The following is an 18311-nucleotide window of genomic DNA, read 5'->3' as shown; positions in this document are numbered from 1 at the left end:
CTGCGACCTGGAGCTCGCAGCGGCTGGTGGCTCTCCTTTCTTTACCGGGAAGTTTGCTGCTGCTGTTTCTCTCCCGAATTCCTCTTCTGTTCCGACTAGACGGGCTCGGTCTCAGATGCACATAACCAGTGAACTCTAACTGATCAGCGTTAGACCGCCAGTAAGATTCAGCATATACACACGCATGCGCACACGCGCACACGCACACATGTGCACAGGCGCGCACACACACGCGTGCACCTTCAATCCTAGTCTTCCCTTCTTTCTCTCGTATGCAAGCCCGTAAGGCAGGTAAAAACAGAAAGAAGGTAGGGTGTAGAGTGCACAAAACGATCTACGTTGAAAAGCGTCACCGACAGAGAGGGTCACGGTGTAACGACAGCAGGTGTGATTCATAAGAAGGTGCAGCAGCCAAAACCTAGATGAAAACACACGGAGGAAAAACAGTGACAAACACAGATGGAACACAGCGAGAACCCGAGTCGAAGTGCAGCTGCTGCGGAGCTCGGCGGCTAAACCGGAAGGACTGTGGAGACACAAGCCGCTAGGGAAATGGGCAGAACACGCGACTTGGGAACATCGGGTGACGGATAAGCGTGAGAAGATGCTAGCCACATGTGGGGAAACGCATTGTTAAAGTAACAGTAAGAAAACTTTTTTTACCCATGAAAATGGCAAAAATACGGGAGTTAATAACACCCAGTGCTAGGGAGGATGTTGAGAAATAGGCGCTTTCAAAAGCTGTTGGTAGAAATTATTACAATAACTTAAGTTGTCGCAGTAAATTAGAATATTTGGGGGGGAAGTCACCTTTAAACATCCCTTAAGACTGTAAATGGGCACACCCTTTAACTCAGCGGTCTGAATTTTCGTCCTGCAGAAATAATGAAACCAGAATGGGCTGATGTGCATACAAAAATGTTAGCATTGTTTGTAGTGGCAGAAATTGAGGAAAACCTGGATATTCATAAATGGAGTAATCTGAATAAAACTGAAGTACATCCATACTGTGGAATGTTATCCAGCTGTTAGGGACCAGGTACCGCCGGCGCGGGCGTGTCATCGACTAGGAGAACGGGCGGTGGCATGATGCGTCTGACTCGGCTTGTTCCGATAAAATAGATAGTAAAAGCCGCACGTGAGATAAGCGTGTGAGCGTGAGCGTGGATACGAGGCCGTGGACGCGCCAGGCAGGCTGTCCGCAGCCGCCGCTCCGGGAAGTGGCGAAGTGGCACTTGGGTCTCTTCTACTTTCTGCAAAAAGCACTTGGTACTTTCTCGTTAATAAAAAATGAATAATAAGTTCAGTAAGAATTTTACCAAAGTAATAACTTTTCTTGGAAACGTGTAGTGTTTAATCAGCAAGAACTTGGAAGTTTTAAGTGGTCAAAAAATGGCCCTACTTTTCTGCGAATCACAGTAGCATTTGTTTTTATTAGTGATCAGGATTTGCAGTGTGCTGTTTTAGATTTTAATTCAATGTGAGAGCTACACATTGTATAGTACCTGTTCTATACTGTTAGGGCTTCTGTTGTTACACTCCTAAAATATTTTTGCTTTCAGTAGGACTGTCTTCATCAGTGGAATACAGTACAATGGAGTTGGAACAAGAACTTGAAAACGTAAAGACTCTGAAGACAAAATTAGGTATTGTACATTTTTTCCCTTTTGTATTGGTCTTGGTTTCTTATTAAAGACTTTACTGTAGTCTGAAATATTTTTAAAATTATGCAGTCGTTAGTTTATATTACTTGCTTTCAGTCTGTCCTAAGCCATTGATAGAGACCGTCTTTTAGCTTGGGGAGAGGGTAAGCACGAATTTATTCCCATTTTTTTGTTTTGTGTGTGTCTTGTGGGAACGGCACCATCCTTGGCCCTTCGTGACTGCTGGATACTGCTCGCTCTGATTCTTTGGGGCGGTTCTTCAGCTGGGGTGGTTTCTTCACGTACTGAGCTGGTCATTACCCTGCCGAAGACGCCGGGGGGCCCCTTACGGTCCTCAGAGTTGTTCTTGTGTGTGGCAGCCTCGGCCCTGGCACTTGGTCTGCAACATCCGGCAGGCTTGGCGCCCCCAGGCTCCCGGTCAGTGTCCTTGGCTCCGGGACTGCGCTGGCCTCCGCATGGGCTCCTCCTCCCCGCCTGTGGCCTGGAGCTCTCGAGGCGGTGAGCTGGGAAGGCCCAGGGCTGCCCCCAGGTCCTTGCCCTTTGGCGATCGGGCGTCCGGGGTCCTGACACTGTTGTTCCGTGTACATTTGTCATTTCCTAATCGTTTCAGGCCGGGTGATAAGTCTGATCCCTGTTGTGACTCCCCTTCGAAGCGCAAGTCCAGTGTCATGTTGTCGGAAATCACACACGCCGTTCGATCATTTTCATAAACATCGTTAGGTGCTTTCTTCATCCTGCTGTCCATGGATAGTTGGTATTTTTCCAGTCTTGTGCTGTCATGGACGGTGCTGCTGTAAACATTCTTCTGCCTCTCCTGGTGCCTACGTTTTTTCCAGGGTTCACCCCGGGAAGGGATTCGAGGGTCTCTGACTTTGTGCGGGTGCCTTTGTTTCTGGTGACGCCGCCCTGTCCCCCCCAGGGGCTGCTTACTCGCCTTCCCGCTGGGCGCCAGCGAGTCTCCCCGTTGCTCCGCGTCCTTGTCAACGGTCCACAGTGGCCTCTCAGTCTTCACCAGCTTCTGGGTGTGACGTGGAGTTCTCGGCGTTTCGATCGGCACGTCCCTGATTCGTGTCGCCAGCGTTCATTTAGCTTCTGCTCGAAAACGTCAGTCAGTATTTTCTTCGTTTAGTGCTGCTTTGCTGGCGGTGAACTCTCCCAGTTTTTGTTCATCTGAAGATGCGTTTGCTTTGCGTCTCATTTGTAGGGCATTTTTGCGGAATTTGGGATTCTTACCGGGTAGTTTCCAACGCTGTAAAGGTGACAGTCTGGTGTCTTCCGGTGTCTGCTTAGAGGCCCTGTCATTGTCCCTTGGAAGGGCTTTTAAGGCATTCTTTGCCCTTGTATAGTCAGGCTGTCTCTCCGTGGGGCCCTCGGTGTTGGTTTTCGTTGTGCTTGCCCTCCTGACACCTGTGGCACTTGGGGACTGTGGCGTGGCGTCCTCCATCCGGGCGGGGAGCCACCGGCCGTCACCCCCTGCAGCGCCACCCACTCGTCCGCTGCGGGGCGCTCGCCGCTCACCCAGCTGCTTTTACGTGTTTCCCTGACTTTATTTACGCGCTTCGGTCTGCGATACCGTCTACTGATCCGCGCCCCGCTTCCCTGCCTTTTCAGCTGTCGTAACTGTCGCCAAAACTATCTACTGAACTCTTAATTTTAGTTACAGGATTTTTCAGTTCTAGAAATGCCACTTGATTCGAATTGTGACCTTTGCCTCTCGCCATTTATCTTATTGGACCTATCAATCAGCCGTCTGAAGACCACTTTCTGAGCAGTCCAGTGCCTGGGTCCGCCGAGTCTGTTTCTGTCCTCTTTCCCTTGGTCCCGTCTCCTGGGACGGTCCAGCTGACAGCCAGACATTCCTTTGACATAGTTGTGGAAACTGGGGGTGACAGCGTCGTCTTTTGGAGAGGATTTGCTTTGCTTCCGGCAGGCACTTAGAGCAGGGACGTATGGGTTTAACCCGGGCTTGAGGTCGTTCGAGACCCGTTTCGGCCTCCCCGAGGGCGGCTCTGTCCCCGGCCGGGCCTCGCTCCTGGCTCCCCCTCGGTCCTGCTGGGCCGGTGGCGGTGCTGCTGGCCGGGACCGCGGCGTCTGCACGAGCTCGGCTCTGGCTCGGCCTCTGGAGGAGCAGGAGCCCGACAGCTCCACCTGCTTCTCGCGGCCTCTCGCCCTCCTGCCTTGAACGGGAGGGGGCCACCTCGTCCCTCTTCCCTCTCCTCTGTGGCCGTGGCCTCCTGAGTTCTCGGTGGCCCCAAACTCCGGTGTTTTAGCATCGTTTTCTGCCACCTCCCGACTTGCGCCTGCTTTCCCAGCCCCGTGGCCCGTGTGCGTGGTCTCCGCGAGGACAGCGGCCCCCGTGTGCGTGGCCACGGCCGCAGTCTCCTGCCTGTGTACACACTTTTAAAAAGCTAGTTCGACTCGTCTTTCCCCGTCGTTTGCGGTGTGAGCTGGGAGGAGGACCCGCAGAGCCGGAAGCGGCGTCCCCCCAGCTCCGTTTGCCTTTGGGGTGTCGGGTCGGTGGGGTTTTTACTATGCTCACTTTATTCTCAACTCTGTATCAAAGTATAAATCAACATCGAATACAAATGTGTCCATATTTTCAGAGTACGCTATATGCTGACAGTTTATTTCATTGAGAGTTGAAATGTCTTTATAGAGCTAACATTTAAACGTCACGAGATTGACCTGTTTAATATAGCAAGTTGATTTTAAAATCTGATTTTAAAATTTATAGTCGACGAAAGGAAATTAAAAATAATTTGACTTTTTAAAAAAATTATTTACATAAAAATAACATATACTGGTTATAGTAATAAGGAATGACAATGTGAGTCTGGAGAACTCTTTTGTTGTGTTGTTTTTCCTTGCAATAGAGAGGCGGAAAAAGGCGTCGGCGTGGGAAAGAAACTTGGTGTACCCCGCTGTCATGGTCCTCCTCCTTATCGAGACGGTAAGAACCTATGCGCCTAGTTATACAGAGCAAATCGTTTTATATTTACTTTAACGTTTGCGTACGGCAGCTCCCTCAGCTAACTGATTCCAGGTAAACTGGCTTTCTGTCCGCAAGATTACAACCCATGGGCATGCCTTTATTTGTAAAAACTCGATAGAGCAAAAATAGAAATTCATGGTAACTTTTTAAAGTGCCAAAGATGATTTCTTCACGAAAGCAGGAAATTCATTTTTTTGTATCACCGAAAATTAAGAGACAAGGTGCTACAGGTACTGGCTTCAGACTATGATGGATGCGAAGGTACATTAGCAGATTAACGTTTTAACTGTCTTTTAAATCTGCGAAGTTGTGGGTTTCCAGTCGGTGAAATCGGTTAGTAAGTGGATCTGCATTATTAGTTTTTTTTTCCCCCCACAAGATTTATAATAATAATTTCCACAAGATTTATAATAATAATTAGCAGACTGTTTCCGCTGGAGTTTTCATAGGTCTGATTAGGTTGGGATGTAGAGTCCTTCTGAAGCGTGCAGCCGGTTGGCACGTCGATGTTCTCACGTGTACTGGCAAACTACGTTTGCAGTTCAGGACTGACGGCTTATTTTTTTGTTGCAGTCCATCTCCGTCCTCTTGGTGGCTTGTAACATCCTTTGCCTGTTGGTTGATGAAACAGCGATGCCAAAGGGAACAAGGGTAAAGTACAGTGTTTTCAAATGTCCTGCTTTTGCAAACGCGTCCCGACGTGCAGCCTGGGCGTCCACGCCCCGCACCGCACTGCGCCCTCCGCTCCGCGCGCGCCCCTCCCCCGTGCAGTGAGCCTCAGGAGCAGCGCTTGGGGCCTGCGAGCTTTGTGTCCGACATCGCACTTTGGCTTGGCCGGGCCTTGGATCGAGAATCAGTTTCCTTTTGTCCTTTGTATTCGTGTGTCTTCGATTCATTGAAATTTATCATTCGTGAGTCTCGAAGAAAATGCACCCTCCGGGAAAGAGCGACGTGAAGAGTCTCTTAGACGGAGCCCCTGGTTTGCAGAAGACCCGCACGTACGGGTTTAGGGACTCGTGCTTCAGGAGTCGCACGTCTGGTGAAACCGAGTCACAACGCTCAGCTTCCGGAGGAGAGCCTTCGGTTTCACGAGTCAGCTTGGTTTTCACTTGTGTTTAAAATTGACTGTCAAATTCTGTCAGTTAGCCCATCTGAATCGATTCTCCATAGAAGGTAGTCACCATTAAATGCTCATATTTGGCCTACTTTTTCTAGGAGCCTGTTACGTTTTGGGTACTTAAAGTGGCATTTAAGGGTTGACATTTTATTACATTTTTCTAAGTCCGCAGCTTTCCCATTCCCCACAGAAATGGCTTCACAACTCTTAAGACTTTTGATGCCACTTCTCTCAGAATCAGACGATGTATCTTTTCTCTCACAGAAAAAAGCCAGGGTCTGTCTCAGCACCTCCCTCAGTCCAAGACGAAGGTACCCCGTCCTTTCAGCCATGATCTGGATTTAGACCCCTCCCCACCGAAGTCTCTCTCTCAGAGACGAGGGTGCCCCTCGTCCTCCGGGCACAGGGGGGCACCTTCCCGTGGACGCTTCGTTTCTGCGTTCGGGGGAACAGATGAGGGCCGCGGTATTTTTTATGGACCGGCTATTTCTCAAGTAACTGATTCAAGATAATCAACATGCCACCTCGGTGTGTTTTGGGTGTCTGCCCTGAGCCCCAGCACCGCCAGGAAGCTTTGTATTAGCCTCATTTGTTTCTTCTTCAAGAGACTGACAAAAAGTTGATAAATTCTTTGTCCTTACTTTATCTATACATGAAATTTCTATTTATACGTGAAATGGCTATTCTTACTTCTTTATGCTTAAATTAGAATGTATATAAAATATACATAACATTTATTGCTTTTTTCGTAGTGTGACTACATTCTAAATTATCCCGGTGTTTCTGTTAGCTTTAATTCACATCGATAGTAAAGTGGTCATTCATATTCAGATAGTTCCCTTAATTAGTAAGCTTTGAAAATGCCGTTCCTACTTCAATAAGAAATAATGTTTTGCCTGTCTGGTTTCATTAATATTACCTTTTCTATTTGTTTATTTGTTTGTTTAAGTCCTAGATAAAGGTAGGTTTTGAGAACAGATATGTTTAGGAAAAAATTTATAGCATTACATTTTAAAAATCCGGGTTCCAAAAGTTATATCTTTTAAAGAGGAAGATTTGGGGAAAGGAAACTTTTGTGGGTAGAAAGAGGATACGCATATTCATTTTCCTTCTGTGCTTAGCTTGCTTTTGACATACTTTAATTGTAGAATTTTTATATGTTGCCTCAGGGTTCAGATAATTATATGTTATTCCTATTGTACTATGATTTTTTAAAAAAATTTCTTCCAAGAGTATTCAGGGTTTCACAGCGTAATCATATCCTCTCGATAAGTAACTTAAATTTGAGATAAATCAGAAATGTTTTGAGCTTTTACAAGTTGTTAACGCGGTTGAATTAGTTGATGAACTCAGTAATGTCACATTTTATTGTCCTTTGAAAGTCTAGATGTTATTCTAAGGTATTAAACATCCCTAATTTCAACTCTCTTGTATTTATGAAACACCGGTTTTAGGGAAGCCCAATATAATAGTGTCGCTGAATTCTGAGAAGTGTTTTTCCCCCGCAGGGGCCGGGCATCGGAAATGCTTCTCTTTCTGCCTTTGGATTTGTGGGAGCCGCACTTGAAATCATTTTGATTTTGTATCCTTTCTTCAGCGGGCCGTTCTGTCTGTTAACAAGTTTTCTGTCTCGTTTTCTGGGACAGTGGCAATTTACTAAGACACTTGCCTAGAAGAAAAAACAAGTCATTCTTCCTCAGGCACTCCAAGTGGCCTTTGGTTTGGTTTTGCATTTCCTTTGGGCCCGAAGACTTTGGGAGACTCCTGGGGACTTAATGGAACTGACATTCTTTGGAGAGTCTTTTCCTTGATTCTCACAGCTATCTCATGGTGTCCTCTGTCGTCGGTTTCTATAGCCTCCGATTTTTTGGAGACTTTATTCCCAAGAAGGATGACACGACTATGACAAAGGTAAGGGACGTCTCCGGCAACTTCGCCTCCCTTTTGCCTCCAAGACAAACTCCTGACTGTTTCCTTTAGTCATCGCCCTGAACGTTCATCTGTGGCGATAAGTACTTGTTTGTGAGTCGCGTAAACACAAACTGGAAGATTTTCAAAACGCCGAACCAATGGGAAAGGGATGCGCCCTGTTTAATTTGGACGCCGTCCATTCACTTGTAAATGCCCGGGACGGGAGCTTGTTAGCTGCAGGGGCTGCTGAAAGGGCCCTTTTTCCTCTGAAGGAAACGCATTGCTAATGAGTAACTCGGACTGTGCTAACTGCACTTCAGGGAGCTTGTTTGAAATCTGAAGAACTTAGTTGCTACAAGTAGTAGAGACAAAGTTTTTCAAATTCGAATAATTAAAGCAAGACGGAAGAGTTCTATTCAGAAACATTTTGTAGTCCGAGGCTGATTTGACTTTCTACAATATGTCCTTGGCTTTGGAGTGACAAAGGCTGTTATCTTGTGTAGTGACTGCCGCTTTGTGAAGTATTCCCACAGGCTGACAGTGAAGAATAACTAATGAGAGCGTTGGCTTCTTTCCTTTTTATTAGATTTTCGCTATCGTCATCCTGTTTTCAAAGAGAGAAGTTATTTTATATGTTTATCCATCTATCTAAAATGCTGTGACTTTTTGAGAGACTTAGCACGTGGGTTGAGCGATCATAAGTATTAATCTGTTCTCGGCCCCTCTTATTTTTATGAAGGAGTAAGCACAGGGCGCATTGAAAATGGACGACTAGGATTTAGGTGTTGCGGGTTTCTAGCTTTTTGGTAGTAGATCTTATAATAGTTAAACATATTAGACGTAGATCTAATTTATATCTTTCGAGCAGTAGTTAGCTTTAAAAATACAGTCAGAATTACTGAACGTGTCGATTCTTTTTGACTCCCAGGCAAGCTGTTTTGCGACTGGCCACTCAGTCACCCACGTAAAATGGCTGTCTGTCTGGGATGTAACGTGGTTCAGGTGCCACCGCTCTGGACTGGGGCCAGGCACTCCCAGCCGTGACCCTGCCTGTTTGCGGGTAGCCGGAGTGCACGGCCACCCCCGGAGGGCGACGCGCGCGTGCCGCTGCCCTGCCGCGTGGCTGCCCAGCGCCTTCTGCTCTCTCCCCACAGATCATCGGCAACTGCGTGTCCATCCTGGTCCTGAGCTCCGCGCTGCCGGTGATGTCCAGGACACTGGGTAGGCGAGGGGCGTCCGCGCTCGGGTCCCGGCCCCTGCACGTGTTTTCTGGTCCTTCCCTTTCCGTGGCTGGGTGCGCGCCCTTGCAGCCGTTCACGAAGGTTTCTCAGTGTTTTAGTTTACAGAGAATTTTGCTCTTCTTTTAAAAGCAAAGCGGTTTTCCTGTGTCGTGGGGCCAGTTGAGTGACTCCTCATCTGGCCTTCTCGGCCCCCACGAAGCACCGCTGCGCCGCACGCCCAGTTCCCGGCTCAACGTTCTCACAGACAGTTCTGTTCCGTTTTCTAGACGTAGGTTTTGACTTCAGAGTGTCCACAGATGATTAGAAAAATCCCATCGCTCAAGCCCAGCACCTTGCTTAGAACAGGAATTACCAGTAGCTCTGAGTTGCTTTCGTTTGGTTCTTATGTTGCCTCCGTTATTTATTCAGGACTCGTGGCCGTTAGGGACCCGGCTGTGCCAAGACAGCGTGCGCTTTATACTCACCTTTCCGACGGTGGGAGGAGCCCCATGATTTAACACAAAGCGAAATCGAAGTATAGGTGTCAAGGGGCCGCCCTTCCTCAGACGAACACAAAGCGCGTCGCTTTCTTATTCCTTTTGCGTTTGCCTTATAGGACCTGTTAGTGTTTTGACATCTGCTTACGTTGGGCTAATCTTGAAAATACCAAAAATAGGCACTTTAGTAGCTTGATTTGTGGGGAAATGTTATCGTATGTATTATGGCAGTCCAACAAATAATTTCTGCGATATTACAGCCACCCTGCGATTTTGTCATTTATGAAACTCATCTACTGTCTCTGTTATTTAAGATTAATTGTTAACAGTAACGCATGCTGATTTTGTGGAAGAAAATCACAGGCTGTGTATAGTTTTAATACAAAGAAAACAAATTAATGGCAAAATTTGCTTTTTGAAGATCAACAAATTAAATTCCTGAGTAGTTTGCCATAGAGATAAATAAAAAGAAGAAAAAGAAAGATGGAACAATTAAAATGAGGCTAACAAATGCCTGGACCCAGCTGTCCAAACAGGATTAATGGAGTGCATTAGGGGACAGTGAGTCATGTGGCGCTTTGCAGAACATCCACACGCACTGCATTACACGTTCTGCCCAGTGGCCCTGAATAGATGAAAAGAAATAAGTACGCTAAACAGATTCATAGAGGCTTTTCACGGTGTTAAAAAAGCAAATTTCTAGACTCAAAGAAAAAGCTTTATTTTAGTATTATGGGAAATGCAAACTAGAGAGTTACTTTGTAATTCCTCGATTAACCCTTTAGAATCGAGTCTTTGATTTTAAGAAGATGAAATATAGAGAATTGTCACGAATATCATCCTACTGTATAACGGGATTTTGATTTACTGGCTGCAGAGCTTGTAAGACGAGAATAGAGGGTGTGTTTACCAAGCGAATTCCAGGCTGTGGAATCTTTCACTTTTCCGTTGCCTCTCACGAGGGCACCCTGACCTTCGGGTGCTCATTTGCCCCTGGGAATTCGGCCAGCAGCGTCCCGTCACTTACAGCCAAATGAGAAGTGCAGTCGCAGGACAATCATAGCTTCCCTGTGTGCCTGCAGCTTTCCTCCGGTTGGTGATTTTTCAGTGATGATTACAACTTTACTTGTAAACTGAAAATATGTGGAATCCTGTATAAAATAATTAACTTGGTGTTCATGAGGGTGTTTTTTTTGTTTGTTTTTGTTTTTTTTTTGAAATTCACCAACTGCTATTGTGCCTGCATGATAGGCACAAACTACAGCTGTAGACTGAAATGCCTGGTGTGACGTGACACGCTCATTAAAGAATCCCTGGGGACTAGCTTCTTCTATCTGAATATGGAAAATTTTGTACTAATTGAAAAATCAGCACTACTTGTACTAAGGGAAAAATGACCAGTAAGTCGATTTTGCCACCAAGGTTGGTGAGAGAAAGTTTGACCATGTATTTTTAATCAAATATAATTAACATAGGTGATAGTTTTGGTATTTAAAGGAAACACAAAGGATCTGCGCTCACGGTTTTTGTTCAGACTCTTCAAAGCCCTTTAAAGGCAATGCCGTGGCCGTGGACGAGTTCCCAAGCACTGTCTCGCCGCCTGTTTAGACTTCAGTTTTGAAGAATCCAACATTTTGGGGGGATTCGATATCTATATTTTTAGTAAACAAGTTCCTGTTTGGTTGAATAGACCCTGGAGGTGCTTAGAAGAGATGGTAAACAAGCAAGGTGAAAATAGAACAGGATCAAGCCTAGTAAATGACGGACATGCCCAGACTCTTCCATCATGACGTATTTGAACGTTAGCAGTGCATTTTGTAGGAACGGGTTTTGTCCAGCTGCCGGGCGCTGTTTCACACGCCGATCAAAAACAGCCGAGAGATTGACATTCGTTGTGTTCTTTATTTGAAATCTCTTTTAACCAGAAAAATTTTTCTCGAATGTAACTGACGGATTTTGTAATGCTTTTACTAATTTTTATTTAAAAATCATTCTTAGTTATTTTTCATCCCGAAGTTCTTTCCCTGACTTGTAAGTTGTGCAAGGCCCAAATGCAGAATTTTTAACAGAACAGTGTGCTTATGATGTGAAAACGAAAACACCCTCTCAATCAGTGTGAATCTATTTTTAGTATATTCGCATATTTCCCATCTTGGTCATCTTTGAAGGCGATAAAGCAGATTATTCTCTTTTGTTCCTTGATGAAGGGACCCTGTTTAAAATGCTGTTCTCTCTGGAGAGGTTTTTCTTTGGGGTTTCGTAAATATACTGCTCATCTTTACCCTGGGCTTTCTCCCTCCGGTTCTCGGTGTGAAACAAAAGGAGACGATGGTTCGAAATGACAAGTGTGAATATCTATCCCTAATTATGACTTCGATGCAGAAATAATTCCGTACTGAAAATTTTCAACAACAACAAAAATTTGTATATGCTTTAATAATGTCCAGTTATTTGGCAGAAAGTAATAACTGAGTGGTGCTAATTAACTTGTGATCGATTACTAATGTTTTCATGTCTGAACAATACGTATACCTCGTTCGGATTTTTACTAAGGCAAAAGTATTCTGAGTCAAACGTCTGAGAGTTTAGAGAGTTAACTGCTGCTCATCCCCTAAACGTCCTGACACTGCTGCTGCAGGGCTCAGCCTCGTCTGAGAAGGTGTCACAGCCACATTGTCTGCACAACTTTGCTATTTGTTGGCAGACATTCAGATACCTTGAATTTTAGTTTGTTATAAAATATTTTTCACATGAAAATAATTCCAGTTAGGATCATTTATCTGGAAGCCTTAAGATGTAATTAAAAAATGTTAACAATTAAAATGTTATAATTAAAACTAGATAGCAAACTATAGGAAGGGTCCGATTGGCACTGAGACGCAAGACCCCTAACCTGGCCGAGAGCGTGAGTGGGGCGCCTGCACGCAGTCGGCTCCGAGGCCCCTGAGCAGGTCGCCTGGCCCCTCCCGGACAGCGGCCAGCAGCGGTGGCGAGACCAGACGTCCTGGGCTGCTCTCGCCACCGTGGGAAAGGGCCGATTTTCACCGTCAACTGATGTTAGCCGTGGTTTTCGTTTGCCCTGGGAGATGCCTTGTACCACGTTGAGGAAATTTCCTTCTTTTCCTACTTTGCTGGAATCTTTTTTAAAAATCAAGAATGGATGTTGGATTTCGTTAAATGCTTTCTCTGCATGTATTGACGTAATCAAGTGGCCATTCCTTTTCGTTCTGTTAATGTGCGGAATTACACTGAGTCGTTCTTGAATGTTCAACCAATCTTGCATTCCTGGGGTGAACCCCGCTTGGCCATGACGTAGGACCCTTTTTTTTTTTTCATATCGTTAGGTCCAATTCGATGAAATTTAGCTCAGGAGTTTTACATCTGTATCTGTGACTGTGTTGATCTGCGGTTCTCTTTCCTTGTTAAACCTTTTTTCTGGTTTTGATTTGGGGGTAATGCTACCTTCATTGACAGTATCCAGAAGTATTTCCTCCTCTTCAGTTTTCTGGGTGACTTTTATAGACTAAATGTTTGCGTCCCCCCCAGAGTCATATGTTGAAACCTAATCCCCAGTGTGATGGTGTCAGAACTTGGGGTCTTTGGGAGGTGACTGGGCCATGGGGGGGGGGTGAGCCCCCATGGTGGGATTTGTGCTCTTAAGAAAGAGGTCCCCGGGAGCACCCTCGCCCTTTGTGACTTGTGTGGTTACAATGTAACGACCACCATCTATGAACCAGGAAGCGAAGGCTCACCAGACACCAGATCTCCCAGAGCCTTGATCTTGGACTTCCAGCCCCTAGAACGGTGAGAAATCACTGTGCTGTTTCTAAGCCACCAGCCCATGATACTCTGTTACCGCAGCCCTACCGGGCTGAGACAGTGAGTTTTCAAAGAATCGATTTTCTCCCTTTAATGTTCGGTGGAGGTCATCAGTGAAGCCATCGAGGCCTGGGATTCACTTTGTAGAACCGTTTGAGCAACAAATTTAATTTCTTTTGTAAATAGAGGACGACTCAGCTTACCTGTTTCTTCTTGAGTGAACTTCGTTAGTGTCTTTTAAAGAACTTGTGTATTTCATCTGTATCGTCAAGTTTATCGGCTTAAATTTCCCTCGTGACCGTTTTAATGTAAGTAGGTGTTTCAGCGCGGTTCAGCGTAGTGCGCCTCTCTCGTAGCTAATATCGACTGTTTGTGTCTCTTATTTTCCGAGCATGTGGCCTGAGGTTTACCGATTTTTATTGATCTTCTCAAAGGACCAGTTTTAGGTTTCATATATTTTTCTCTATTCTTTTTATATTTCCTATTTCATTGATTTGCTCTTTATTATTTACTTTCTTCCGCTTACTTTGAGGTTAATTTCCTCTGATTTTCCTGCTTTCTTAAAATCGAAATTAAGTTCCCTGATTTGAGATCTCTTTTCTAATATTGACCCTTAGCACTATAAATTTCCCTCTAAGTACTGCTTTGGCTGCATCTCCTGAATTTTAATATAAAATGTTTTCATTTTCATTCAGTTCAGAATGCTTTTTACTTACCTTGTTATTTCTTCTTTGACCTTGGACTATTTAGCAGTACGTTATTTAATTCCAAATATTTAGGGATGTTCCAGAGAGATCTGTTATTGATTTCTAATTTAACACCATTGTGGTGTGGAAATATACTTTGTAGGATCTGAATCATTTTGAATTTATTGAGACTTGCCGAATAGCCTAAAATATGGTGTATCTTTATATACGTCCTGCGTGCACTTGAAAAGAAGATGTATTCTGCTACTCATGGGGTAGAATGTTCTATAAATATCAGGTCAGTTTGGTTGATAATGTGACTCAAGTTCTCTGTATTTTTACTGATTTTCTACCTACTTGTTTTATCGATTATTGGGAGAAGGGTTTTGAAGTCTACTGTAATTATGGATTTGTTTATTTTTGTCCTGTAATTCTATCAATTTTTGCTTCATGTCTTTTGAAGCACTGGTAATAAATATGTAGCTATTTAGGATTGTTATGTCTTCTCGATGAATTGACCCCTTTATAATTATGATAATGATGGTGACATTCTTCGTGCCTGGTAATATCCTCTGCTCTGGCAGCTACTTTGTGTAACAGTAATATAGCCATTTTAGCTTTTTTGATTAGGGTTAACATAGTATATTTTTTTTATTCTTATACTTTCAACCTGTTTGTGTCTTTATATTTAAATAATTGTTTTTTTGTAGATATTCTAGAGTTGGGTCTTGCTTTTTTATCCATTCTTTCAATTTTCGTCTTTGAATTTGGATGTGTAGACGATTTACATTGACTATAATGATTGATATGATTTTTAAAAATCTACCATATTGCTGTTTCTTTTCTATTTGACCTGCCTCTTCTTTGTTCCATTTTTCCTTTTTGGCCGCATTTTTCTAGATAAATTGCATTAGAAAATAGTGATTCTGCTTTACCTTTTTTCTTGGCCTGTTCGAATAGTTGTTTCAGGGTTTACAGTACATTTTTTTAACTCATCGCAGTCTACTTTCAGGTGCTATTAAAGCACCTTGCAACAGTACGTAGTTGGTCCTTGAACAGCAGGGGTTAGGGACGCTGAACTGCTGCATGGTCACAAACCTGTGTATAGTTTCTGACTCCTCCAAAACTTAGCGTCCCTCAGTGGGGATAATGCAGGACCCCACGTGGATACCGAAATCAGCAGATGCTCAAGTCCCCCTAGAAAATGGCATAGATCGATGCATACGGTTGCCTTACAACTGCAGGAAGAAAATAGGAAAGATGCTCATTGAAAAAAATCTATGTCTTAGTGGGACCCGCGCAGTCCGAACACACGCTGCTCGGGAGGGACCGTGCCTCTGTGTCCCCTGCCGGCCCGTGCGCTGTCGTCATCGTACGTCGTACATGTTATAAACCCCATAACACGTGGTGTTTATTGTAAATGGTGATCTTTTCAAGAGGCTTTACACCAAAAAGTCTTTCCTTGTTTGCCCACACAGTAATCATTTCTGTTGCTGTTCACTTCTCTGTGTGGATCCAGGTTTCCTCCTGAGGCCGTTTTCCTTCTGCCGGGAAGACTTTCTTTAACAGTCCTTGTGATGCAGGTCCGCGAGGGGTGGAGGCTTTCAGCTTTCTGTATGTGCCTTCGTTTGTTAAAGATATTTTCACTGGGTATAGAATTTTAGATCGACTTATTTTTCTTCAGTATTTGCAAGATTAGTTAACTGTCTTATTTGCATAGTTTTTGACAAGAAATCTTCTGTGATCGTCGTCTATGTTATTTTTTATGTGATCTTGTAAACATGCGTATAAGTTTTTTTATTATTATTGATTTTAAGCAGTTTGATCATGATGTACCTTGGTATAGTTTTCTTTAGAATCTTGTTCATCGAGGTCATGGGGCTTCTTTGATCTGTAGGTTTATAGTTCTCATCACATTTGGAAGACGTTCAGCCCTTATTTCTTTAAATACGTTTTTTTTTTTCCCGTTCACATGTCCTCTCCTTTAGTAACTCTCGCCACAAACACAGTAGCAATTTGAAATTGATTCGCAGTTCACTGGTGGTCGGTTCCTTTTCTGTCTTGTGTTGCCTTCTGCATTTCATTTTGAATAGCTTCTATCGATATATCTTCGAGTTTACTAATCTCCTCATTCGCAAAGTCTAATCTGTCGTTAATCCCATCTGATGTGTGCTTTATATCTTATATTGTAGAAGGTCACTGTAGAAGGTCACTTGGGTCTGTTTTATATCTTTCATATCTCTTCTTAAGTTCAGTCTTTCCTCTAGCATCTGATAGACAGTTGACCCTTGAAGAACGGGGGAGTGAGGGGTACCGACCCCCCCACAGTCAGAAAATTTGTGAATAACTTTGACCCCCCCAAACTTCAGGAATGAGGGAGAGTCTGGTCCTTTACTCCCTCTTGGCTGGAACCTGAAGTTAATTAACATATTTTTAATGGATGTAACAATGAAAATCTACTTGCAAAAGTTAAAGTCTTTGCTTTAACAGCCTCGTCTTTCATTCTACCCCAAAAGTGGACCCTCTCTTTAGTTTTAGAATGCCTTTTTTTTTTGAATGAATAAAATGGTTGACATTGAGCCTGTTTACATTAATCCCGAAATTAATGATGTTTAAAAATTGTTTTATGTTATACTATTTCGTACTCTTTGAGTCACATTTGGTTTTTGACACTATCTTGGGCAGATTTATTTCAAAAGTCTGCTTTAGAATAAGGAATTTGAAAAACTAGTCAAGATAATAATTTAAACCATTGCGAAGGGCCAGAGGGGGGAAAATGTGTTAATCCCAATGTTTCATTAATTTCTAAATGAATTTCTAACTTAATTTCTAAAGTTGTTTTTTTTAACGAGATGTACGTGCTCTTTTTGGCGATCTTACCGTAAAGCCATGGGCATCCCTGTCAGCCTTTGGTGTGACATGCCGGTACACACCGCTTATCGGTCCTTGTAGTGTGTCAAGCGCCGTACACTCTGTCTCAGCCTCCTGCTCGTTAGGGATATGAGTGCGCACGCTGAAAGTCAAAGATGACTCGGGTGGGCCAGCGGGCGGAGTACCCAGCGCTTTCTCGAGATGAGGGTTTGCTCTGTACCTTAGTTCTTTTCTAAGGTATGAATAGAAAAAGATCTTTATTCGAAGAATTACACATGAAACATTTTCGGTTGCATCCTAGTCGGGGGGAGTTGCTGTGCATTTTGGCATGAGTGTCTCACTGACGGGTGATCCCCATCGTGCGGCCTTATGCTTACCCACTGCTCGACTGACTAAGCTTCTAACCTGGCCTGTGTTTTACTTATCTGTTAAAGAAATGCACTTGTAAATGGGAATAAGCATTTTAGTATTTGACTGGGAGAGTTAAATAACAACCTTTGATAACCGAATTTTCTTGTAGTTAGTACTATTTTAAATATCACTCGAAACTCTCTTACACCTTTCTCCAGAAATACAGATTTCGAAGTATTATACATTTGTCTAGCAAGTGCTTTTAAGTTAAACTTTAAGTATTGTTACTTCTTTCTTAAGTTAATAAAAAAGTATATTTTACAAGTTCATTATTGCTGTGATGAAAACCTCTCAGAAGGTTAGAGAAGTGATAGTTGACGGTTTCTTGACGTCTAGTCTTAGAGATTTTCAGAACCGAAGAGCCGTGCGTGTTGTCCAGAGTAGCCTTTCAGTCAATACTAGTTAGACTTTTTTTAAATATTAAATTTGAAGCGACAGTGAGTCCCTCTAATCTAGTGTTTTGTGTGGCCGCGGCAGGAGGCTCCTGGGTGTCTGCCGGTGAGGTTGGCCCGAGATGCCCCGGGGACCTGAGCGTCCACGGGGGATGGCGCTTTTCACCTGCCGTCGAGTCCACCGAGCAGTGCTAGTGACAGCCCTTTCCTGTCGCTCACCGTGGACCTTCCGTTCGTACCGTGCCGACGCATTCTGTCCCAACTGCACTCGTGTGCTGTGGTGTGGCCCCCGCTCGGCACGCGGCCCACGATTGGGGTGGCGGCGGAATTACCATGTAGCGCAGACCGCTGTTTGTGCCCCACGAACTCACAAGCCAGTCACTGGGCTGTGGGAGAAGCTGTGAGGACTCGCGTGTATCTTTATGTAAAATGTCTGCTTCGTCTGTGTATGATGTGTACGTCAGGGAATAGTACATATATAGTTTATCAACTCTTACGTACACGTAATCGGGTCTAGGTGCCCCTATTTTGTCTTCGCTAATGGTGGCGTATTATCAAAACTTTTTTTAGACCAGATAAGACTCACGGAGCTTCTGGGCAAGGATCGTTGCTCTGTGATCGCTCAGTCCCTCTGTCAGTGGGAGCCACCGCACACGAAACTCGGCGCGTGAGCCTGTGTGTCTTTTCTCGCGGAAAGACCATGGCCGCCGCCAGATTCGCACAGGAGTCTT

At 44.3% G+C, this 18311-nt stretch overlaps 1 protein-coding gene across 1 annotated transcript in view; it reads left to right on the top strand.

Moving 5' to 3' along the window:
• The window catches only part of LMBR1 (limb development membrane protein 1), an 86119-nt gene that overhangs the window by 62644 nt on the left and 5164 nt on the right, over positions 1 to 18311 (top strand). Inside the window, exons 10-15 of the mRNA XM_023536735.1 lie at positions 1566 to 1646; positions 4538 to 4614; positions 5230 to 5307; positions 7282 to 7355; positions 7594 to 7684; positions 8839 to 8905. Of these exons, the coding sequence (XP_023392503.1) occupies positions 1566 to 1646; positions 4538 to 4614; positions 5230 to 5307; positions 7282 to 7355; positions 7594 to 7684; positions 8839 to 8905 (468 nt within the window). The remainder of the gene's footprint in view (positions 1 to 1565; positions 1647 to 4537; positions 4615 to 5229; positions 5308 to 7281; positions 7356 to 7593; positions 7685 to 8838; positions 8906 to 18311) is intronic.

This window comes from Pteropus vampyrus, unplaced genomic scaffold (assembly GCF_000151845.1).
Source record: "Pteropus vampyrus isolate Shadow unplaced genomic scaffold, Pvam_2.0 Scaffold168, whole genome shotgun sequence".
Classification (NCBI taxonomy): Eukaryota; Metazoa; Chordata; class Mammalia; order Chiroptera; family Pteropodidae; genus Pteropus; species Pteropus vampyrus.
Note: the sequence above shows the minus strand (reverse complement) of the source record. Positions and strands in the feature narration are given on the sequence as shown.